At 35.0% G+C, this 27063-nt stretch overlaps 1 protein-coding gene across 1 annotated transcript in view; it reads right to left on the reverse strand.

The window, feature by feature from the left end:
• Nucleotides 1-27063, reverse strand: part of FSTL5 (follistatin-like 5) — a 773393-nt gene that overhangs the window by 149832 nt on the left and 596498 nt on the right. The window contains exons 9-10 of the mRNA XM_010834087.1: nucleotides 16076-16237; nucleotides 11008-11142 (exon numbers count right to left, since the gene is read on the reverse strand). Of these exons, the coding sequence (XP_010832389.1) occupies nucleotides 11008-11142; nucleotides 16076-16237 (297 nt within the window). The remainder of the gene's footprint in view (nucleotides 1-11007; nucleotides 11143-16075; nucleotides 16238-27063) is intronic.

The following is a 27063-nucleotide window of genomic DNA, read 5'->3' on the forward strand; positions in this document are numbered from 1 at the left end:
CTAGTCTAGTCAAGGCTATGGTTTTTCCTGTGGTCATCTATGGATGTGAGAGTTGGACTGTGAAGAAGGCTGAGCACTGAAGAATTGATGCTTTTGAACTGTGGTGTTGGAGAAGACTCTTGAGAGTCCCTTGGACTGCAAGGAGATCCAACCAGTCCATTCTGAAGGAGATCAGCCCTGGGATTTCTTTGGAAGGAATGATGCTAAAGCTGAAACTCCAGTACTTTGGCCACCTCATGGGAAGGGTTGACTCATTGGAAAAGACTCTGATGCTGGCAGGGATTGGCAGCAGGAGGAGAAGGGGATGACAGAGGATGAGATGGCTGGATGGCATCACTGACTCGAATGACGTGAGTCTGAGTGAACTCCAGGAGTTGGTGATGGACAGGGAGGCCTGGCGTGCTGCGATTCAAGGGGTCTCAAAGAGTCGGACACGACTGAGTGACTAACTGATCTGATTATGTCCACACCATATCTCTAACTACAGATTTCCCAGATTCCTAATTATTTTACCTAACTCATGTTGGTTGAATATAAAAATGATTATTAATTGATAACTGGTGCATTTGAGTCCATCTATTATTGGCAACCCACTCCAGTATGCTTTCCCGGAGAATTCCATGGACAGAGAGGAACCTGGCAGGCTACAGTTCATGGGGTTTCAAAGAGTCAGACACAACTGAACAACACTTTGAGTTTTACTTCATCCCAGATAGACTATACTATTCTCCATTTATACTATCTTAGCCTCTGTAGACATTGATAAATTCATGCATAAATGATCTCATTAAATCTATACAACTGCTCTTTAGAAGTATTTTCTGTATTTAAAAATAGAAAGTAAATGAAGACTAGAAAGGTTAATCAACTTGTTCATGTTACCAGAATATGCTCTATTTCCAAAGTTTGTGACACCATACTTAAACTGCCTTTAAATGTAAAAATGTCATATTTAACCTATTTTAAGACCATTTCCTCTACTTCTAAACTAGGTAAGTACTTCTTAAACATTCATATAGCTTTTGGAATATTTAGGTACAACTGGCTACATTTCACCATATTTTTAAATCTGTGTATTGTGAATAACAGTTATCACATTTTATAATAATTATTAACTTATATGAACATTATATAGTTATGTAATTTGTTCATTCTTGTAACCTCGTTGTAAAGTTTATCTCATTTAAAACATTCATTTAAAGAACAATAATTAATTTTAGTTCATAATAGCCAACAAATATTAATCTATTGAAGTTAATTCTAATGTAAGTAATGTCGTAATAAGCCAATATTTCCAACGCAATATTGCTTGTGACAATCAAAAAAGAAAAAAATACATGTGTGTATATATATATGTATATATACTAGTGTAACATATTTAGATATTATCTTCCAATATTTGTGAGAAGTAGATTAATCATATCCTTTACTAAAATCCCAGAAAGATGTCATACAATCAGCACCTAGTATTTAACACATGTAGAAGCTTGAAAGCTTTCCAGAGTAGCCTACATTCACGTTGCTTTTCATTTACCATAATTCTGAAGATGAACTGTTATCCTCTGGGGATTGCCTTCCAGAGGGAATGGAAGTGCTTTAAGTGCTTATGCTCTGTGCAAGATGTTTCCAAATAAGTAACTTTCTACCTCTTCCTAAACCACCTCACATATTTCAAATCATCTTCTCCTCCCTGTTAAAACCACTACACAACTGTCTAGGGCCCTACTGTTCTCTGCATTTAAATCCTCCCTGTATTCCATTCCATTAAATCTTAGTTATCAAACCCTAAACCCTAACATAACTGAAGATTATATTATCTTACAGCATTTTCTTGTAGTTCAAGTTTTGTCACATGACAAAACTTCCAGTGAGTCTTGCCAGCATGTTGGGACCTATAACTCAAGGTTTTCCAGTTCAAAGATCCAGACACAACAAATATCAACCCCATGGACTGTGAGGTTTTGCATGAATCTTTCTCTCAACAGCACCATATTGCTGGGAAATATAAGAAAAAAAATGAGATTGATACTACTATGAGAATTCGGTTATACAGAAAATAACTAGATGATTACTCTGAAGCCATGGTTAAAGTCTGTGTTGTGTCATTTAGCCCCAAACTTGTAAATCTTTCTCTGCTTTTTATTGCTGTCTACACGAGATTCAATACCTCTTCTCTGCCTCTTTCAAAAGGAAAACAGAAGAAAAGCATCTTACCACATATTGTTTTAGTATAATAGAAATGTAAATTGACCAATGTAAAGGGGAAATAAAGTAAAGCTTTTGCTTTAAATCTAGCAAAACTGGATCCTGGAAAAATATTTATTTTTGCTCAAAATATCTTAATATCTACATTAAAGGAAAAAATATACTCTTCTCAGCAGGGTCAATTTCCAGTATGATGACAATAATTTTATATTTGGATATGTAATACTATAGGTGTTAATATACACTCATATCTCTATCTACATCTATCCCTATCCATAAATCTGTGTACATATTTCATTTATTTTGATAACTCTCTGATTTCTAAACACTTATTAGATTTTTCCAGTCTTACTAAAATGATTTTTATCAATGTTTCTAGCAAGAAGTAATTATTTTCAGAAAGTTGGTAGGAGTTGGCAAAATGTCCAGCATTACAGTGTGTGCTTTTCTATATCTGCACAGAATTCTCTTAGTGAATTAGTATCTATGCCTTATTACAGATAAGAATATTAAAGTTCAGAGAGGCTAAGCTGTAGTTCCAAGTCATAGGATTATTATATGGTAGAAAAATAATTCTAACTCATGTCTTACTGCAAAATCCATGCTCTTCAATTAGAGAAATCTGCTTTTTAAATACACAGTTGATACATAAATAACATGTGTTTGAATTGTGTGGGTCCAATTATACAGGTTTTTTGCTTTGTTTTTTTCCCAATAACTATCTACTACAATATTACACATTCTGCGGTTGATTGAATCCATGGATGTGGAACTGCAGATACCAAAGGCTGACTGTAAAGTTACACTCAGATTTTCAACTGCAAATGCAGTTGGGGTTCCTAAGCCCTGCATTCTTCAAGGGTCAACTGTACTTTGTACCTCATCATTGCTCAAAGGAAAAAAGACCTCCAAAATTATTTTTGCTGAAGGTTGATAAGTCAATAATTTTTAATATGTGCAAATGAAAACAGTGAAGTCATCATTGATTGGTCTGTGAATGTTTCCTCTGGCTTTTTGAGAATATCTATCTGTCAACATACAAATGTGACTAGTGTAATTAATATTATTAGCCTTTGTCCATGGAACTACTAGAAGAGAACTCAGAGCAATTCTTAAGTTAGAGATTTACAGAAGGATGTAGTTTTCCCTGATGTGTCCTCCCCCTGATTTTGGTGTTGTTATACAGAATTCTGACAGTTTATTGAGTACTAGGAAACATCCCAAGGAAAACTGTCTTATAGTACACAGTCTCACAGTTTCAGTTTATTCTCTTTTATCATTGATAATATTATACTCAGTGAGCTTACTAATTTAACTCTATCCTGGTTTTACTTATGTGCACTACTTTCTAAAAATTGCTACTTTCACATTAACAACTGTATCTATGATAATGGTGCAGGACATTTATGGAAAACAAATTTAACAAGAATTAAAAGTCTTTATTTAAATGAGAGAGAAATTTTTTATTACAAAGAAACTGTGTTTGCATGCTTATAAAATAGTAGAATATAGACATGAAGTAGTGATGTTCTGGATATCTGTGTTACAGATAAAATCCATTGGTTTTATTAACAAAACCAATGTCAGGAAGCTTCTCCCTTATGTCTTGTTAGAAGTGGTTTACATTTTCAGGTCTTATACCTAAGTCTTTAACTATTTTGAGCCAATTTTTATATACGGTATAGATGGGGGTCCAGTTTCATTATTCTACATGTGGATACTGTTTCCCAGCACCAATTTTTGAAAAGACTACCCTTTAGCCAATAAGTATTCTGAAGCCCTTGTCAAAGTAGGTTGACTGCATACATGTGGATTTATTTCTAGACGCTATTTTCTGTTCCATTTGTCTACATGTCTCTGTTTATATCAATAACAAGCTGTTTTAATTACTATAGCTTTGTAATGTATTTTGAATTAACTCTCAAATTTTTCTTCCTTTCAAGTTTGTTTCAATTATCCTAGATTTTTTGCTGTTCCATATGAATTTTAGGATTTTTAAAATATATTTCTGTAAAATGCCACTAAGATTTTGATGGAAATAGCATTGAATCAGAGATTCCTTTGGTTAGGATGGATGTTTCAGAAATATTCATTCTTCTAAAGTATGATCACAGAGTATCATGATATCTCTCCATTTATTTGAGTTTTTTTCAGTTTATTTAATCAGTTTCTTATAGTTTTCAATGTATGGGCTTTCACCTCCTTGGTCAGATTTTTCCTAGGTATTTTATTCTTTTTGATGCATTTGAAAATGGAATTGTTTTCTTTATTGCCTCGCAAATATACCCTGTTAACATATAGAGAAAGACAACTGATTTTGTATGTTGACTTTGCATCCTGTAATTTAACTGAATATGTTTATTAATTCTAACTGGTTTTTGTGTGTGTGTGTGTCTGGAGTCCTTGGGGTTCTACCTATTTGAGGTCATATTATCTGCAAACTGAGACAGTTTTTTTCCTTCCTTGGATTTGGATGACCTTTATTTATTTTCCTTGCCTAATTGCTAAGGCTTGAAATTCTAATATTATGCTGAATAGAAGCATGAAAATGGGTACTCTTGTTTTGTTCCTGATCTTAGAGGGGAAATTTTTTTTTGTTTTGATTTTTAGTTTTTTACCATTGAGTACAGTGTTAGTGGTGAGCTTAAAAATTTATGGGCTTAACTATGTTGAGGTAAATTCCAATCCAGTTTGCTAAGCATTTTTATTGTAAAAGAGTGTTATAAAAAGAACTTTTATCATAAAAAGATGTTTTAAATGTTGTGTTGACATCTATTGGATGATCAAATGATTTTTATAGTATAGTTTGTTAATGTGCAAATCACATTAACTAATCTCCTTATGTTAAACCATCCTTGCATCCCAGGGATAAATCCCATTTGATAATGGTGTATGTTCTTTTTAATGTGTCACTGGATTCAGTTCACTGATATCTTATAGAAGAATTTTGTAACTATATTCATCAGGTATATTGGCCTATAACTTTCTCAAAAGCACATGTAGCAAAAGCAAAAATAGCCAAGTTAGAATATGTCAAATTTAAAAGCTTCTGCACAGCAAAATAAACAATCAATAGAGTGAAAAAACTACCTATGGAATGGGAGAAAATATATTCAAGCTTTATATCTGATAAGCATTTAATTTTCAAAAAAAGGGACTCCAATAACTCAATAGTAAAAAATAATAGCCCATCTTAAAAATAAGCAAAGGACATAAATAGACATTTCTCCAAAGGCACACAAATGGTCAATGGACCATATAAAAAAGTGTTCTATACCACTAATCATCAGAGAGGCAAATCAAAACCAAAATGAGATATTATTTTCCTACCTATCAAAATAGCAAAAGATAAAAGTATTGGAAAGGATGTGGAGAAATTGGAAGGTCTAGACTCATTTGTAGGTATGTAAAATGATTTAGCCACTATGGAAAACATCACAGAGTTTAGATATAAAACTATCACATGATCCAGCAGTCCCACTTGTAGATGTATATTGAAAAAAACTGAAATCAGAATCAAAGACATAGCTGTACACAGTGTTATTCACACCATGCAAGATATGGAAATAATCCAAATATCTACTGACAAATCAATGGATAAAGAAAATACTGTATATACATATAACCTAATATTATTCACTCTTAAAAAGAAGGAACCATGTGGATGGACCTGGAAGACATTATGTTGATTAAAATAAGCCTGTCACAGAAGGACAATTACTGTGTAATTATACTTACTTGAGATAGCTAAGAAAATAAAAATCATAGAAGCAGAAAATACAAGGTGATTGGCATGGGAAGAGGAGAAAGGAGAAACCAAGAGTTGTTCAATGGTTTTAAAGTTGTAGTTATGCAACATGAATAAATTTTGGAGCTCTGCTGTGCAACTTAGACCCTATACTTAACAATGTGGCATTGTGCCCTTAAAATTCATTGAGAAGGTAGACTCTATGTTAAAAATTTTTACTAAAATTAAATTAATTAAAAATAAAATCAAGTTTTCATGTTTTTTCTTTGAAAATCTCACATGATTTAAGTACAGAAGTAATATCTATAAATGTTTTACTTCTAGACTTAGAAAACAAAAGTCACTATATCTTTCTCTTGTACTGTTTCTTATAAGATGGCTTTGAAAATTCCATAAACAAATGTAGTAAGGCTGCACTGTTATATCTTATCAAAATAGCATTTCTGATTTTAACAGCATATTGCTAACATAATCTCAAAGTTATTTAAAAAGAATTATTTGACCTGCAAGAGTTTGAAGGAATAAGTAAACTAAAGTGAAAACATGATTTCATGAACTGTTGATAATTAAATGAACAATATGACCAAATTTTATTAAATCTTCCAATAAAATTTTTCACAAATTTCCATGATGGTAGATAGTATGATTCATTGATTAAAGAAACTATGGCTAGATATTTCAATTTTGTAACAGAGATTTATGTGGAAAAATATATGACCAATATTAAAAGAAAATTAAAATATAGAGTTGAAATTAAAGTCTGCATTATAAGCATTATAAAGGACAAGGACGAGTAAAGTTTTCAACTATTTGTCCTAAAATTAATTTCTAACAGGTAGTTAATAGAAAATTGGTATTTAGCATAAATATATAAAAGGAGTAAACAAATTTTAATGGACCTTATCTAGGTCATTAAACTGAGTTTCTCTTTTCATTTTCTACTTTAGAATTTTATTTTAAAATATTTGCTTATAAAAGTAGTTGCCTAGCCATACATAATATAGTACAAATATGCTGGTAGCCATGACCTGGATAAGAGTCTCCTTCCTCTTGGATCCATTCATATCCTCCTTTACATACTGATTGAAAGAGGAATAAGAAGATTACTGGGACAATGTTTTGTTGCTGTTCAGTCCATCAGTCATGTCTGACTCTTTGCAAACCCATGGACTGCAGCATTCCAGGCTTCCTTGTCCATCACCATCTCCCGGAGCTTGCTCAAACTCATGTTCACTGAGACAGCAGTGCCATCCAGCCATCTCATCCTGTCATCCCCATCTCATCCTGCCTTCAATCTTTCCCAGCATCAGAGTCTTTTCCAATGAGCCAGTTCTTTGAATAAGGTGGCCCAAGGATTGGAGCTTCAGCTTCAGCATCGGTACTTCCAATGAATATTCAGAATTGATTTCCTTTAGGATTGACTGGTTTGATGTCCTTGTTGTACAAGGGGACTCTCAAGAGTCTTTGCCAATATTATAGTTCGAAAGCACCAATTGTTTGGTGCTCAGCCTCCTTTATGGTCCAACTGTCACATCTATATGCGACTACTGGAAAAAACATAGTCTTGATTTGATGGACCTTTGTCGGTAAAGTAATGTCTCTGCTTTTTAATATACTGTCTAGGTTGGTCATAGCTTTTCTTCCAAGGAGCAAGTGTCTTTTAATTTCATGGCTGCAATCAATATCTGCAGTGATTTTGGAATCCAAAAGAATAAAGTCTCTCACTGTTCCCACTGTTTCCCCATCTATCAGCCATGAAGTGATGGGACCAGATGCCATGATCTTCGTTTTATGAATGTTGAGTTTTAAGCCAGCTTTTTCATGCTCCTCTTTCAATTTCGTCAACCAGCACTTTAGTTCCTTTCACTTTCTAACATAAATGTGGTGTCATCTGCATATATGAAGGTATTGATATTACTTCTAGCAAACTTGTTTCCAGCTTGTGCTTCACCCAGCCAGCATTTCACATGATGTACTCTGCATAAAAGAAAAATAAGCAGGGTGAAAATATACAGCCTTGATGTATTCCTTTCTCAATTTGGAACCAGTCCATTTTTCCATGTTCGGTTCTAACTATTGCCTCTTGACCTGCGTACAGATTTTTCAAGAGGCAGGTAAGGTGGTCTGGAATTCCCATCTCTTTAAGAATTTTCCAGTGTGTTGTGATCCACACAGTAAAAGGCTTTAGCACAGTCAATGAAGCAGAAATAGATGTTTTTTCTGGAATTTTCTTCCATTTTCTATGAGACAACGGATGTTGGCAATTTGATCTCTGGTTCCTCTGCCTTTTCTAAATACAACTTGAGCATCCAGAAGTTCTCAGTTCATGTACTGTTGAAGCTGAGCTTTGAGAATTTTGAGCATCATTGTGCTAGTGTGCAAAATAAGTGCAATTGTGTGGTAGTTTGAACATTCTTTGGCATTGCCTTTCTTTGGGATTGGAATGAAAACTAAACTTTTCCAGGTCTGTGGGCACTGCTGAGTTTTCCATATGTGTTGCCATATTGAGTGCAGCACTTCAGCAGCCTCATCTTTCAGTATTTGAAATAACTCAGCTGGGATTCCATCACCTCTGACTAGCTTTGTTCATAGTAATGCTGCATAAGGCCCACTTGACTTTGCACTCCAGAATGTCTGGCTCTAGGTTAATGATCACACCATCATGATTATCTGGGTCATTAAATATTTTCTTGGATAGTTCTTCTGTGTATTCCTGCCATCTCTTCTTAATACCGTCTGCTTCTGTTAGGCCCAAACAGTTTCTGTCCTTCATTGTGCCCATCTTTGCATGAAATGTTCCCTTGGTATCTCTAATTTTCTTGAAGAGATCTCTAGTCTTTCCCAGTCTATTGTTTTCCTCTATTTCTTTGCATTGATTCCCAAGGGAGGCTCTGTTCTCTCTCTCTCTCTCTCTCTCTCTCCTTGCTCTTGTTGGTAACTCTGCATTCAGATGGATATATCTTTACCTTTCTCATTTGCTTTTTGCTTCTATTCCTTTCTCAGCTATCTATTTGTAAGGCCTCCTCACACAATCATTTTGCCGTTTTGCATTTCTTTTTCTTGGGGATGGTTTTGATCACTGCCTCCTGTACAATGTTATGAACCTCCATCCACAGTTCTTCAGGCACTCTTTCTATCAGATCTAATTCCTTGAATCTATTTGTCCCTTCTACTGTATAATCATAAGGGATTTGATTTAGGTCATACCTGAATGGCCTAATGCTTTTTTCAATTCAGATCTGAACTTGGCAATAAGGAGTTCATGATCTGAGCCACAGTCAATCTTGGTGTTGCTTTTGCTGATTGAATAGAGTTTCTCCATCTTCAGCTGCAAAGAATATAATCAATCTGATTTTGGTATTGACCATCTGGTTATATCCATGTGTAGAGTTGTCTCCTGTGTTGTTGGAAGAGGGTGTTTGCTATGACAAGTGCATTCTCTTGGCAAAATTTTTTTAGTCCTGTTTCCTTTTGTACCTCAAGGCAAAACTTGCCTGTTTTCCAGGTATCTGTTGACTTCCTACTTTTGCATTCCAGTCCCATATGATGAAAAGGACATCTCTCTTTTTTTGTGTGTGTTAATTCTATAATGTCTTTTATATCTTCATGGAACCATTCAGCTTCAGCTTCTTTGGCATTTTTGGTCAGGGCATAGACTTGGATTACTGTGATACAGAATGGTTTGCCTTGGAAATGAACAGAGATCATCCTGTCATTTTTGAAACTGCACCCAAGTATTGTATTATTAAGATGGAAGAGTAGAAGGATGTGAACTCATCTTCTATGGTGAGAACCCCAAAATTTCAATAAGCTGCTGAACAACCACTGACATGAGAATGTTGAATTCCACCAAAAATTATACCCCACATCCAAGGGGCAATGCTTGAACCTGGTCTAAAATTTGGGCTCAGAGAAATTAGCATATAAAGGATTCTCAAAATGTCAGAGTCCTTGAAAAGCTTAGATTAATATGAGATGTAGACAGGCATTACAGATTGACTTTGGAGCAAGGAGAATGAATAGTCAGTCCAAGCAAATTGAGAAAGAATCTGAAAATAGCCATGCATGCCATGTGTACCAGAGGAAGAAAGTGTCTGAATCTTTCCCTACAGGTAGCTAACTTGATGAATGCTACAGGAGTACTTTGTGTTCTAAATATTATAGTTCAGCTATAATCAAAAATTCATCTTTAGTATCTCCTTTCCATCATATTCCTTTCACAAAGTAAAAATGTTTAAGTAGGACACTACATTTTTCTTAAAACTTCATGAGAAAATTAGGAGACATGTACAGTGATGACAAAGGATTTCAAGCAGTAAGTGGAGAATAGCCCATGATGTGTTGGTGCCAGGGCAGTGAATGTTTCAGGTGGCTTACTTCTCTACCTGCTGCAGAAAAAGGTTGATGTACAGCTATTGGACCACTGAATACACTGCAGAAGAGAGAAAAAGAATGATATTATGGTATTAAGCTTATAGGATACCCCTTGGCTGTATTGTGGGACCAAGAAATCAAATCATTGAGGAGAGGGAATTTGCAAAGGATTTAATTTCCTGTATAAGCACATGGGAAGATAGGACTCAAAATAGCTTATATACATCTGCCAAAGAAACAAAATCATTTTCATGTCATATTGAACATTTCACAATCTTGCACTTAATCTTTCAATCTACTTTTAATATTTCAAGAATTCTATCCTTGCTATATATGAAAACTACTTTCGTTTGTTTATTTTTTAACTAATTGATCATTTGCTTAGCGTTTTCTGATGCTGCTGTTTCTGAAAAAAGCTTAGTTTTAAAGTTGAGTGTGATGTGTGTGTGTGTATGTGTTAATCACTCAGTCGTGTCTGACTCTTTGTGACCCCATGGATTATAACTCACCAGCCTCTTCTGCCCATGGGATTCTCCAGGCAAGAATACTGGAATGGCTTGCCATTCCCTTCTCCAGGGGATTTTCCCAGCCCAAGGATTTAACCTGGGTTTCCCTCATTGCAAGCAGATTTTTTTTACCGTGTGTGTGTGTGTGTGTGTGTGTGTGTATTCAATACATACGGGTCTTTCTAGCAGAATCTTCCACAAAAAGAGAAGAGATGTCTTCATCCACTCCTGCTTCATTTTTTGCGATACAAGTGTATGCTCCTGTATCTTCATAGCGCACATTGCTAATATGAACCTCACTGCCATTTGCTGAAAACAGAGGCAAATGCAACTTGTAAGCTACAATTTCAGCTTTGGTACAGTCATTTCTGATTACACAGTCAAATAGTTCACTTAGCTTGTCCTAATTAAACTGTTTTCCTTCCTACTTCCATGCTTTGGAGACATGCTAAGTTATTTCTAATGCATTCAAGTGTTTCATAAATTGTGCTGTCATTCTATTACAGATATCCCAATGCTACTTATCAAAAACACACACAGTATATTTTATATTCACTTCATACTCCCTACCTTGCATAAGAAGTGTTACATGTTGATAGCTATAATTTCATTTCTGTATTCATTTTTAATATTCAGGATCCACTTTGTCTTCAGCTTTTACAACAGTTTTAATTAATACCAATATGGTTCATTCACAGAGAATACATGTGAAAATACATGTCATAAAGGAATTAAGTGAGCTACATCATATAAGTATAATGCCATTCCATTGAGCAAGCATATTATTGTGTCTGCATTATACATTAGGAATCATTAAGTATGGGGGACAGAAAGAAAATATACATAATTCCTTTGCAAGATTCTCAGTTGTTTTCAAGAAAATATACCTAATCTAAGCAATATTATCATATGGAATTGATATCATCATTGTCAACCAAAGGGTTAAGGGATTGATTAATCCAACTTTTAAATCTTGGTAAAAGAATATTTGAAGCTAATCTCCAAATAATAAATTGCATTCCTCAAAGTGTAAACAAGGGTATAATTACCCACTTACTATACATTGGCAGACCATGAAGTACTTTTACACATGTGTGCATGCTCAGTTGCTCAATCTTGTCCAACTCTTTGCAACCCCATGGACTGCAGCATGCAGGCTCTTCTGTCCATGGGATTTTCCAGGCAAGAATACTGGAGTGGATTTCCATTTCCTCCTCTATGGCATCTACCCAGGGATTGGACCCTCATCTCCTGTGTTGGAAGGTGGATTCTTTACCACTGAGCCATCTGGGAAGCTTTTACATACATTATCCCTTCATAGTTCCGGATAATAACTAATTATCAGATGAGGAATCTTAAGCTCCTAGAATGATCTTACGCAATTTACTTCCCTCAATATAAGGGCTGCACTTCTATCATGGCTTAAGTTTCAATGTTTTACTCATTTGTTTAGGTTTGCATATTTTCTTTTACTTTCTTTTTTTCTGTGTGTGTGTGTGTGTGTGTGTGTGTGTTTATGTATATATTCCATGTTATCCAATCACGGGGACACCATGTTTTGTCTGCAGTCAAAAGGAGCATGATTCTTCCTGATAGAGATGGAGATCAAATAATCAGAGTGGCTATTTGGGGAAAGAAGGTAAAAAACCAATGGGAAAAGAGCTTAAATGTCATCCCTATGGGGATATGGAGAGGCAGTGAGTGTTTGGGCAAGGCTAATCACTGAAATCACTCAAACCTCTTTCTCTTACAAATATCACTGCACACTTCCATTCCATCATTTGTTGAGAATCACTTCTCCAAAGCAGTTGGCAGGTTTTTGTGTTTGTTTTTGCTTTTCTCAAAAAGGCCAGATGGTAAATATATTAAACTTTGTGGGCTACACAGTCTCTGTGCCAACTACTCACCTCTGCCATAGCAGCATGACAACAGCCAAAGACAATATTTTTAAAAATGTGTGTGGCTCTGAACTAAAAACAAAAACAGAAAACAAGCAAAAATATTGCTTTATTTACAAAAAATAGGCAGTTTTCCAGATTTGGTCTGGGGCCTTCATTTGTAAACCCATGCTCTAGATGATGGGGAAGAAACAAAGTATCAATATTTTAGCCCAGATCAGCTTCTTTTTTTGTGTGAAACTTGACCCTCTCCAAAGACCACACACTTAACAATGTGAATTCTCTAGAACTTTTGAAACCCTTAAGTTAATTTATTCTTCAAATTCTCTCTTCCCAAAATTCTTATATGTTTTTCTAACTTATATGCTTGTCTTTCCCTCTTTTCTAGAGGGATTTTCTAATATCTAGAAATTATCTAGCATTTCTAGATATTTTCTATTCTATAGCTAGAGCTACCAATTTCCTGGTTCATTTATCATCCTGACACATCTGGTTTCAGAATTAGAACAAGATGACATCCCCTGAACCCACTTTTTAAATATATTACTAGACTATTACATAAGGAAATTTACAAAATTTCAAATTCACAATATTCAGTTTACAGAATGTTACTCGACCTTTACAGTTAGATGCATTTCATACCCTACTTCACTTTTATTTCAAATCTTTTTTCTTTGTTTAATGTTTTCCAGCAAATAATAACTTCTTAATCTAAGCAGGTGGTCTTCTTCTTTAAACCATTAAATACATACACATGATTAGAAAGTGAACTCAAATAATTTTACAGTATATAAGTTTAAAAAGTTCATCACGCTGTACACCTTAAATTTACACAAATTTTTAGGTCAACTTTATTTCAATAAAAAATAAAGAAATTAATCCAAACTTCCTATTTTCATCAACATCTTCATTTTTATTTAATTCTCAAAGGAAACTTTCTCTGCTTCATTCTAAGATGATCCCCTCCTTCTTTCTTGTTGATTTCCACAACAATTTGTCCATCTTTCACCTGCTCCATTGTCCACATATCTTTCTCTTTACCTATATCTTTCAAACCAAAATAAACTGTCCAAGAAGTAAGAAATAACTTCACCAGTCCTAAACCTTTTCACCAGAAGCTACTATCTTTTATTTTTCCATCTTTCAAAATTTTGAAAGATATTTTTATTCCTATCTTTCATTTCTAAGGACACAGCAAACTGATTTTTTAAATGTCACAGGGACAAACTAATCACTAACCCATGAATATATTTTAATAGTCTTCCTTGACTGTGCATATAGCATTGATGAACTCTTTCCCAGTTTTGGCTTTCTTTTCTTTCCTTCTGTAATATCATTTGTTCTCATCTCTTTGCTAATTATTAGTCTCCTTCTGATATTCTCTTGATTTGGCTGCCAATAGAATATTTCTTCTTTTCTAGAATTTTACTTCTCATAACATCTCATCCATTTACATAGTTATTCAGTTAGTGCCTAGACTTAGACTTCATATAGAAGTGACAAATAAGCATCTTATGAATAAACAGATAGTTAAATAACTATAGAATTTGTTAACATGTTAACATACACAAAGCCACATGGAAATTCACACTCCTGTGCGCCAGATTTTTCTCTTAGGCTGTGCTCCCAAATCAACTTTTATTACTTGTCATAGCCTCTTAAAATTTAACCTAATTTATTTTATTTAAAAAAAATGATAATAGCTGTTTTACAAATGTCCTCATTCTTTCAAAGTTGAGTGAAGATTGTAACTAACTTCCCAAATTTTCCTTCTCTTATAAAGGGCATCCCAAGTGGTCCTAGTGTTAAAGAACCTGCTTGCCAATGCAGAAGACATTAGAGACATGGGTTGGATCCCTGGGTTGGGAAAATCCCCTGGAGGAGAAAATGGCAACCCACTCTGGTATTCTTGCCTGGAGAATCCCATGGACAGAGGTGCCTGGTAGACTATAGTCCATAGGGTCATAGAGAGTCAGAGACAACTGAAGTGACTCAACACACACAACACCCACACATTTCTAAAACAAGGCTATTTTATGTTTATAGAATATGGTTTGCTGCTATCAAGTGGGCAAGAGATTGCAAAATCAGAAGCTAATTAGACTTTTACTCAATTTGATTTTTGTTAATTAGATCAATCTTCTTCTCAGATCATAGACACTAAGACACAATCAGAGAAGGAAACATGTAAATTTATTTTGCCTAATTATATTAACATAACATTGTTAGGATTCAGCTTCGAAAGATCAAAAATACTCTTATATGTCATTCTTGATTTTCAGAAATAGATAAGTAAATATTTTTAAAAGATTTATTTAAAAATGTATGCTAATAAATTACATTCACTCTCCAAATTGAATGGTAGTCCCCGTCCAGTGTTTTGCCTGGAGAATCCCAGGGATAGGGGAGCCTGGTGGGCTGCTGACTATGGGGTCGCGTGGAGTCGGACATGACTGAAGCGACTTAGCAGCAGCAGCAGCAGCAGTATACTCATATAGAAATAAGGAAAATATATTCATTTCTAACAGTATGAATAGAAAGAATTTAAAGGCACGGAATAAGGAATGTAATGCCACGTAACAGATATTCCAGTAAAATGACTGTCCCTGGACTACTCTTGACATTGGAAATAAGATCTGTAAATTTTATTACTTACTAAGATAATCAAACTATATGCAATTAATTTTGCATTATTTTGATTATTTGATATGATAAAGATTATCTGTTTTTTAATACCATACATGTGTGGTTAGTATAATCTGTATAATGACTAATCACAACTGCATATTAGATTATTAGAACATGTAGAATATTTATATATTAGAATGCAAGAACTTCATCACTTTAAAACAACACAAATGTGAAACATATTTAGCAATATTTTTATTTTTTTTTCCTTTGTTCATTTGGAAAGTGTGCTGTAAAATATTTCCTAAAGAATTTCTATATTATTGACATATTCTGTAAAACATATTTTAATGTATGATTTAAACATATAAATTGTCTCTTCAGAAATGTATTTAATGAAGGAATTCAATTATTCTGTTCAGCATATCTGCTATAATTCAGAGGATAAGTTTTAGAAGAAAAACTATTTTACTTATAAAAATAATGACATAACTAATCATTATGACAAGACTATTATTTAAAACATTAAAAGTATTAAAGTATTGTTTCAAATATAATGTCTTAGGTACTAACATAACTTTTTTTTCATATTCATTGCATACATTGTCACCAAGTATCACTTTCTCTTTTTTTCAAAGAATGTAAAATGTGTTATAAATTTTAGTATGAAATTTCTGCATTGTTATTTAAGAGAAAAAAATGCAAGTAAAAAGCACCTTGAAGTGTGAGTTGCTTGGACAGTTTTGGTGTAATATCAATTCCATTCTTCAGCCAGCTAAGCTGAGGATTTGGTATGCCTTCTGCATGGCACCTGAGACTTGCAGTAACTCCAGGTTCTCGGGCTTGACTCTCTGGATACACCCGGATTACTGGAGGAACTAAAATTAGAAACAGAAAAGAAAATGATTAGTATCCATATATGCTACTTGATTTTCTGAAACAAAGAAAAATAGCAATTGTATATGTTAATGATGTTATGCATTTCTACAAGGTTTCAGTTTGCAAATCTAAGTAATTTAGTATCCACTAACATATGCCAGTGGTCCCTGGACAAAAGCTATTCTGAGACTGTACCAGGTGAAATACAAGGTAAGCCCAGGATATCTTGTTTCAATAACTAAAGAGGCCCTTAAGGAGAAAAACATATCAAAAAATACAAAACCAGTTTAAAGGGGCTTTCATTTACCAAATACAAAATAATTTGAGCATTAATTACCAGTTATGAAGGAGTATAAAAATAAGACTTTAAGAATTCAGTTATATAAATAAATGAATAAATACTTAAATGGGAGAAAAGGAAAAGCTTTTCCTTGCTATAGCATTTAAAAAAAATTACAATAACAATTCCACTTATGGTACATAAGACTCCAAATGGCAAAAAAAATCTTGAGAAAGAAGAGTGGGGCTGGAGGAAATAAGCTTCCTGACTTCAGACTATACTACAAAGTTATAGTCATCAAGACAGTATGGTACTGGCACAAAAACTGAAATATAGATCAATGGAACAAGATAGAAAGCCCAGAGATAAACCCAAGCACCTATGAGAACTTTATATTTGACAAAGGAGGCAATATACAATGGAGAAAAGACAACCTCCTCAGTAAGTGGTACTGGGAAAACTAGACAGTTATTAATACATGCAAAAAATGAAAATAGAATACTTTCTAACACCATACACAAAGATTAACTCAGAATGAAGACCTAAATGTAAGACCAGAAGCTATAAAACTCTTAGAGGAAAACATAGGCTGAACTCTCTTTGACATAAACCACTGGAAGATCCTTTATGATTCACCTCCTAGAATAATAGAAATATAACCAAAGTAAATAAATGGGACCTAATTAAAGTTAAAAGCCTGGCACAGCAAAGAAAACTATAAACAGGTTTAAAAGACAACTCTCGGAATGGGAGAAAATAAAAGTGAATGAAACAAATGACAAAGGATTAATCTTTAAAATATACAAGTAGTTCATGTACCTCAATAGCAAAACAAACAAACAAACCAATCAAAAAGTAGGCAGATCTAAATAGATATTTCTCCAAAGAAAACATACAGATGCCCAAAAAACACATGAAAAGATGCTCAATACTGCTTATTATTAGAGAAATGGAAATCATAACTACAATAAGGGATCAACTCACACTAGTCAGAATGGCCATTATCAAAGAATCCACAAACAATAAGTGCTGGAGAGAATGTGGAGAAAAGGGAATTCTATTGTACTGTTAGTGGGAATGTAAATTGATACAGCCACTATGGACAACAGTATGAGGATTCCTTAAAACACTAGGAATAATACTACCATATGACTCAACAATCTCACTACTGGGCATACACTCTGAGGAAAACATAATTGGAAAAGACACAGGCACCCCAATGTTGAAAGCAGCACTATTTACAATAGCTAGGACATGGAAGCCACCTAGATGTCCATCAGCAGATGAATGGATAAAAAAGTTGTAGAACACATATACAATGGAATATTACTTGCCCATAAAAAGGAAAATATGTGAGTCTGTTCTAATGAAGTGGATAAAGCTAGAGCCTGTTATACAGAGGTAAGTAAGTTAGAAAGAGGAAAAACAAGTATCATATATTAATGCATACATATGTGATCTAGAAAGATAATACCAATGGCTCTTTACAGAGCAGCAGTGGAAATGGAGATATAGTGAACTGACTTGTGCACACAGTGGAGAAAAGAGAGGGTGGGACAAACTGAGAGAGTAGCCCTGAAACACATAAAATACCACATATAAAATGGATAGCCAGTGGAAATTATCTCTGTTACGCAGTGAACTCAAACCTGGTGCTCTGTGACAACGTAGAAGGGGGGGTTGTGGTGGAAGGTTGAAAGAGGGTTCCAGAAGGAGTGGACATATGTATACCTATGGCTGAATCATGTTGCTGTACAGCAGAAACCAACACAATATTGTAAGACAATTATCCTCCAATTAAAAATAAATTAATACAAAAGTTAAAGAAAAGAATTTAGGATAATTCTACTTATGGTACACACTAAAAATGTAATATTTAGAAACAAATTTCACCAATATATGTGATGGACATGGAGGCCTGGTGTGCTGCAGCCCATGGGGTCTCAAAGAGTCAGACATGACTGAGCGAGTGAACTGAACTGAACTGAAGTGAAAATCACAGCAGATGGTGACTGCAGCCATGAAGTTAAAAGACACTTGCTACTTGGAAGAAAAGCTATGACCAACCTAGACAGCACATTAAAAAGCAGAGACATTACTTTGCCAACAAAGATCCGTCTAGTCAAGACTATGGTTTTTCCAGTAGTCATGTATGGATGTGAAAGTTAGACTATAAAGAAAGCTGACCGTTGAAGAATTGATACTTTTGAACTGTGGTGTTGGAGAAGACTCTTGAGAGTCCCTTGGACTGCAAGGAGATCCAACAAGCCCATCCTAAAGGAAATCAGTCCTGAATATTAATTTGAAGGACTGATACTGAAGCTGAAGCTCCAGTACTGATGGGAAGAACTGACTCACTGGAAAGGACTCTGATGCTGTGAAAGATGGAAGGCAGGAGGAGAAGGGGACGACAGAGAATGAGATGGCTGGATGGCTTTAACGACTCAATGGACTTAGTATGAGTAAGCTCTGGGAGTTGCTGATGAAAACAGGGAAGCCTGGCATACTGCAGTCCATGGGGTCACAAAGAATCAGACATGACTGAGCGACTGAACTGAACTGAACAGATAACATGCTGTTGAGGACGTGGAGAAAAGGGATCTCATGTACATTGTTGGTAGGAAAGCAAACTGGTGATGCCACTGGGAAACTAGTATGAAAATTTCTCAAGAAATTATAAATATATGTGTAAAGAAGTCAATAAATCCCCCCTTTCTGCTTAAATAAGCCTTAATTGATAAAGATTCCTTCTGAACTTTAATCTCGATATTCTCACCAGGAAAAATGAGATTTAATAATATCTCCCCTGTTATATGTATTAATTCCTCTGGTGCAGCTTTCACAGCAGTACCTTAAGAGTGAAAATTATAACATATTCATTGACTCTATAAATAATGCTGAACACTTCATAGTCATGTTGCTGGGAAGATGATTCACAGTGAGGTTAACGACATATCCAGGTCACACAGCTTATTGTAGCCTAGAGTTTGAGATAAAAGTCATGGAGCTCTAATTCCTGGACCAACCCTCTCCACATTTCATGTTGCCCTTAACCAACCTGGCTGAACATAGTCTGTAATAGCCACTGAATTTAGCCAATAAGAAAGAAAGAAAACAAGAAAATCTGATGAGTATTAAAAATAAGTATGTTCCAAATTTTGTGTTGTCAGAATTTCCTATGCCAAAACTTTTTATACATATTTGTATGTATATATATATAAATATATACTGTGCTAATTTGCTTCAGTTGTGTTCGACTCTTTGAAACCCTATGGATTGTAGCCCACCTTCCTTCTCTGTCCATGGGATTTTCCAGGCAAGACTACTGGAGGGGGTTACCATGCCCCTCTCTGGGGGATCTTCAATTCCCAACCCAGAGATCAAACCCACATCTCTTAAGTCTCCTTCATTGGCCAGTGGGTTCTTTACCACTAGCACTTCCTGGGAGGCATATACATATATCTATAATGATCTGGAAGTCCCACTTCAGGATATATAATCAAAGAAAAAGGAAACTTTATTATCTCAAAGAGATAGCTATATGTATGAACATCTTGCCCATGTTCATAGCAACATTATTCACAGTAGCTTAAGTATGGAAAGAATCTAAGTGTTCTTCAACAGATAATAGTAAAGAAAAAAAATATATATAGACATACATATATAATATCATAATGTAAATGACAAGCAAAAGGTGGAAATGATACAAGTATCAACTGATAAATAGAAAATAAAATTTGGTTTATCCATACAATAAAATATTATTTGATGATGAAAAGAAAGAAGTACTGATATATGCTACTATTTTAACATGCTAAGATATTACATTAAGTGAAAGAAGTGTCACTCATAAGTCCACATACTGCATGAGCCCATTTCTATGAAACATCCAGAATGGGTAAATCCATCAGGATTAAAAGCAGATTAGTGGTTTATAGGGGCTGAGGGGAGGGAGAAATGTAAAACAACTGCTTGGTGGATATCAGGATTATCTGAGGGATGATGAAAATGTCTGGGGAGTAGATGGTGTGATGGTTGCACAACATTTTAAATGTACTATAAACCACAGAACTGTTCACTTCAAAATGATTCAATGTTACATGAAATTTACTTTGATAAGAAAGGAAAGCCTTATAGAAGTGCTTATAAGTCAAGTGACAGAGAAAGTTCCCATGTCAATAGCAGCAAGGAAACAATATTCATATGAGGGAGCCATCCCGAAAGTAAATTCTTCTAGCAAGGTTTTAGATCACTGCAGCCCTGGCCAAAATGTTGACTGCACCTCAGAAATACTTCATACCAGGGCCAACTAGCTAAGCTTTTCTCAATATTTTTAAATGTCATTTCTCTACTTATTATCTTTTATCTCTTTATTATAGTTTAGAATTATTATTATGTTGAGAAGATGATACAGGTTTGCTGTTTAAAGCCACTAAGCATTAGGTAATTTAGTATGTGCTCATAGATAAATAGATAAAATTCCTCAAAGTTGAGAGCAATATAAACTTAATACCAAAATTAAGCAAGGACATTGCTAAAAAAAGAGTAACTACTGGTCAATTTCATTCATGAAAATAGACTTTAAAAGTTTTCAAATATATTAACAAACAAAATCTAGCAGAATATAAAATGATAATGAAAGTGTTAGCTGTTCAGTCATGTCCAACTCTTTGTAACCCATGGAAGGTAGCCCACCAGGCTCCTCTGTCCATAGGATTTCCCAAGCAGTACTGGAGTGGGTTCCCAAAATGATATTAGACCATAAAATATTTGTTTTGCTAAAGATATTCAAAAATCACTCAAGATAATTTACAACATATATAGGTTAAAGGAGAAAAACCATATATCTCAACAGCTACAGAAAAGTCATTTACTTTTAGCACACAGAAATGAGCAAGTATTTTACTTTTTAAAATAAAGGATGTCTTAAAATATACAGCTAACCTTGATAGATGATATGATTAAGTAAAGTAAAATACAAAATAATCCATGGATGAATTGTAGAATAAGTACACTTTCACTTTCACTTTTCACTTTCATGCATTGGAGAAGGAAATGGCAACCCACCCCAGTGTTCTTGCCTGGAGAATCCCAGGGACGAGGGAGCCTGATGGGCTACCGTCTGTCGGGTCACACAGAGTCAGACACGACTGAAATGACTTAGCAGCAGCAGCAGCAGCAGTAAGTTTGCATGACACAAGTTATTTATATTTGTAAATATGAGCAACAAACATTCAAAGTACCTGGAATAATACAGTGTCATAAAGCAACAGAGCTTCCCTTCTTTTATAATACTTGATATTCCCTGGAAGCTCAGCTGGTATAGAATCTGCCTGCAAGGCAGGAGACCCCAGTTTGATTCCTGGGTCAGGAAAATCTGCTGGGGAAGGGAAAAGCTACCCATTCCAGTATTCTTTGGCTTCCCTGGTGGCTTAGATGGTAAAGAAACCACCTACAATGCAGAAGACCTGGGTTTGATCCCTGGGTTGGGAAGTCCCCTGGAGAAGGAAACAGCTATCCACTCTAGAATTTCGGCCTGGAGAATTCCATGGACAGAGGAACCTGGCAGGCTACAGTCCATGTGGTTGCAAAGAGTCGGACATAACTGAGTGACTTTTACATTCATAAACCAACAAACATATATATATATATATATATATATATAAACTTACCTAATGAATGTCCATGCCCCTTGCAAGAAAATTTTAAAATGTTATTTGGAAAAATGTTAAGAAAAATGAGATAAGAACTAATTAATGGAGAAATAAAACCTATTTTCTGTCCTCTTGTTCTTGCCTGGAGAATCCCAGGGACAGTGCAGCCGATGGGCTGCCGTCTATGGAGTCGCACAGAGTCGGACACCACTGAAGCGACTTAGCAGCAGCAGTTTTCATTATGTCAATTTCAGTCATGAGAAGTTCTTTGCTCCTTTGCCTCCCCATGCCTCAGTAAGGTAAATTCATTTGTATAGGAATCTTTAAATATTGTGCCTCTTACCTGAATTATTTTATTTACTCTATTAACTGGTCATAGATATGTTACCTAATATCTGTGACAAATTGTAAAGTGATATATTGATGTGGGAAGACAAGTCTCCTTACTCTTATGTGTATACCATTCAATAACGGAAGCCAAGGAGCAAATAACTTTAACACAATGTTTTTGTCCTGCAGCTGAGCTGATGAGGATGTGATACGTACATAATGAAAGGAGTGATGGACACAGCAAACGTTAAGAGAGTGTTTGAATAGGATTTTGAAGTGTTTTTTAGGAGTATAACAAAAGGACAAGTGGATGTATTTGTGAGGGAGGTATTTATAGCAGAAACGGAAGACTGGAATATCATGTATTGTTTCAATGAGTGCTTCTTCAACTTGAGTTATATTGTGGGCAGTTAGATGTATTTCATACACATCTGTTCTGAGAGTCAGTTATTCAATTTGCCACCAACGATCCTGTGAGAGAAATTCTGCATTCATTCAATAAACATATGTATATTGATTACACTTTGTGGAAGGGTTCAGGAATTATACAATGATTAATTATTAACTATACAATTCTCAAATGATCATGTAACATATTTTGAGAGTTGGATGAGAATGTAAGTACATTAGGGCAAGTGATTTAGACACTTTAATTCCAATATCTAAAAGCATTTGTTCTTTTCAAGAAAAAGAAATATATTATCTCTAATATAAATATTACATGTATTCATACTGAAAACGAGCTATTCTAGATAGGTGGACTTTCTAAATGTTGGAGGCGAAATCTTTTATAATACTTAATATTTAAGATGAGCATTTATTTTTTATGAAAGCCTCAAGTGAAATACAGATTTAATATTTAGAAACTTCTATGATAATGAAAGCACTGCTTTATTTGGCGACATTCAATGACATTTAGACTGTGACAAATGAGTGTGAACCCTTACTCTGTTATTCAATAGTTATGTGATCTTGAGCACATTTTTAAATCTTTTTAAGCCTTTGCTCTCCTATATTGAAAACGGATATTGTATCATATTATACAGGTTTTGAAAACCAAATGAAATAATAATAATTAAAGGTTTTATATATTACAAATGATATATATTACATTGTTCATGCTATATATAATATATAATGCTATTTATACTACATATATATGATTGTATATATATAGTACTGCTGCTGCTGCTGCTAAGTTGCTTCAGTCATGTCCACTCTGTGTGACCCCATAGACGGCCTCCCACCAGGCTCCCCCGTCCCTGGGATTCTCCAGGCAAGAACACTGGAGTGGATTGCCATTTCCTTCTCCAATGCATGAAAGTGAAAAGTGAAAGTGAAGTCGCTCAGTCTTTTCCAACTCTTAGCGACCCCCTGGACTGCAGCCTACCAGGATCCTCCATCCACGGGATTTTCCAGGCAAGAGTACTGGAGTGGTGTGCCACCACCTTCTCCATTATATACATACAGATATATAATTATTTGGCAGTGGGGTTTTGCCTTATTTAATTATGGTATCCTCATACATAGCTGAGTGATGAAAGAACCATAGAGTATGGAAAAGTGGTCCACAGGGTGTGCAGTATAGTTTTATCATACTTGTCCCTTTTTCGCACTCAGGCTGGCATTTTCTGTTTAGAATGACCATGAGAGTACATGTACCCTGCATTTACCTTAGTAAGAACATGGTTTGGCAAAAAAGGAAAGAGTCTAGCTCTCAAAGACTCTGCAGGATCTATCTTAGCAAAGGGACCATGGACAGAAAATGATTGGAGGAGCCATTGTACAATCTGACTGACTAATGAACAGATGTAAACCTTTCAAATCTACTGGAATTATAAAAGCAATGCAAACCAGAAGCCTAGTTGAAGTCATCAGATCAGAACTATAAACATGCCTATCTCCCTATCATCCCTTAGTTTCCATTCTTGGTTATAGATACTCTAGACATCATAAACCATACTCATGTCAAGTGTAATGCAGAGACAGAAAAAGGGGGCTAATGAATGCTCCTCAAAGACCAAATAATCATCTAGGATTTGACTTTGTGTATTGGCTTTCATAGTCTCAGATGTGAAAAAATAACAATGGAATAATAGTGGAAAAATAGCCTCTTGATGAAGGTGAAAGAGGAGAGTGAAAAAGCTGACTTAAAACTCAACATTCAGAAAACTAAGATCACAGCATCTGATCCCATCACTTCATGGCAAATAGACGGGGAAAACGTGGAAAAAGTAACAGATTTCATTTTCCTGGGCTCCAAAATCACTGTGGACAGTGACTGCAACCATGATATTAAAAGACACTTGCTCCTTGGAAGAAAAACTTGTGACAAACCTAGACAATGTATTCCAAAGTAGAGACATCACTTTGTGAACAAAGGTCCACCAAGTCAAAGCTATGGTTTTTCCAGTAGTCATGCATGAATGTGATTAGTTGGACCACCCATAAAAAAGGCTGAGTGCTGAAGAATGGATGCCTTAGAACTGTAGTGCTGGAGAAGACTCCTGAGAGTCCATTGGACTGCAAGGAGATCAAACCAGTCAACCCTAAAGGAAATCAACCCTGAATATTCACTAGAAGGACGGATGCTGAAGCTGAAGCTTCAATACTATTGGCCACCTGATGTGAAGAGCTGACTCACTGGAAAAGACCCTGATGCTGGGAAAGATTGATGGCAGAAGGAGAAGGGGATGACAGAGGATGAGATGGTTGGATGGCATCACTGACTTAATAGACATGAGTTTGAGCAAACTCAGGGAGATAGTGAAAGACAGGGAAGCCTGGCATGCTGCAATCCATGGGTTCACAAAGAGTCAGACACAACTTAGTGACTGAACAAGAACAAAGCTGTGAGCACCAGAATTCTGCTACATATTTCACAATGCTGCTGCTGCTGCTGCTAAGTCGCTTCAGTCGTGTCTGACTCTGTGCGACCCCATAGACGGCAGCCCACCAGGCTCCCCCGTCCCTGGGATTCTCCAGGCAAGAATACTGGAGTGGGTTGCCATTTCTTTCTCTAATGCATGAAGGTGAAAAGTGAAAGTGAAGTCGCTCAGTCCTCTCCGACTCTGAGCGACCCCATGGACTACAGCCTACCGGGCTCCTCCATCCATGGGATTTTCCAGGCAAGAGTACTGGAGTGGGATGCCATTGCCTTCTCCAACATTTCACAATACACCCACACAAAAACGCATGGAAAACAATGATAGGAAGTAAAACAATTTTGATTTCTGTTCTCTTGATGATTACTTACATAACTTATTTTAAAATAGCAAATACATTGGTAACCAACAACAGGGAAAGGGAGGAAAGGGGTAAATTATGAATTTGGGATTAGCATATATACATTACTATATATAAAATATATAACAAACAAGGACCATCTGTATAGCACAGGGATCTATATTCAATATCTTACAATAACCTATAGTGGAAAGGAATCTGAAAAAGAGTATGTATACCCACACAAACCCATATAATATAAATATAAATATATACAACCATATATATTTTTCTTTTATATATATATATATACTCTAATCATTTTACTGTACACCTGAAACACTCTAAATAAACTATCCTTTAATAAAATAAAAATAAGTTAAGAATTAAATAGCAAATGCAATTTCAAAAACAATTCTCATAATACTTCTATGCCTACTTTGCTGGTGACATACAACATATGTTTAGGCTCTTGAAATATGTAGCACTGAGTAGTTTTTGTAGCATTTTATTTTACTGGAGCTTAAAACAAATAATTTTTTAACGAGATATTTTAATATGCTGCTAGCAAACCTATATCATCATAAAATGTGGAGTAAAAAGACACTTTCAAAACTGACATAATCTCTAATCACTTAACAACAGGGGAGTTAGGAAATGAACTATGTTTTTAAAAAAAATGTATAAAGAAAGTCAGAATGGATAACTACTTTCAACTAGTATTTAATAAGAGAAAGTATATCTTGTCACAATATAGTCAAGGCAAGGCTTAATATTTTTTGCAACATTCTTTGGAATAGTAAAAACTTGAAACAATCTAAACATATTTGAAAATTAGTTTGAAAGGGAGAAACCAATCAACTGAATGATAACAAGGTACAACATCATTCGTGTTAGAATATACAGATATTATATGTGTCACCTATATGCCTCTGATACTTCCCAAAGGAGAATTTTTCAAATAATATGTTTAGTTTTCCTTTGCATTCTTAGCTATTTCTACGTTATTGATACACATGTATGTGAACTGAAAGAGAATCAGTCAACAATAATTCTTTGTCATATTGATGATTTACATTCAAATAGATATTATATTTGGAAAAATAATAATAGTACTCATATAACATGTTTCTCATTTAGTGTACTGGTATCCAAGTGCTTATTTAACTTATATGCAGAGTACATCATGAGAAACTCTGGCCTGGAAGAAACACAAGCCGGAATCAAGATTGCCGGGAGAAATATCAATAATCTCAGATATGCAGATGACATCACCCTTATGGCAGAAAATGAAGAGGAACTAAAGAGCCTCTTGATGAAAGTGAAAGTGGAGAGT

Source organism: Bison bison, unplaced genomic scaffold, assembly GCF_000754665.1.
Source record: "Bison bison bison isolate TAMUID 2011002044 unplaced genomic scaffold, Bison_UMD1.0 scf7180017864012, whole genome shotgun sequence".
Lineage (NCBI taxonomy): Eukaryota > Metazoa > Chordata > Mammalia > Artiodactyla > Bovidae > Bison > Bison bison.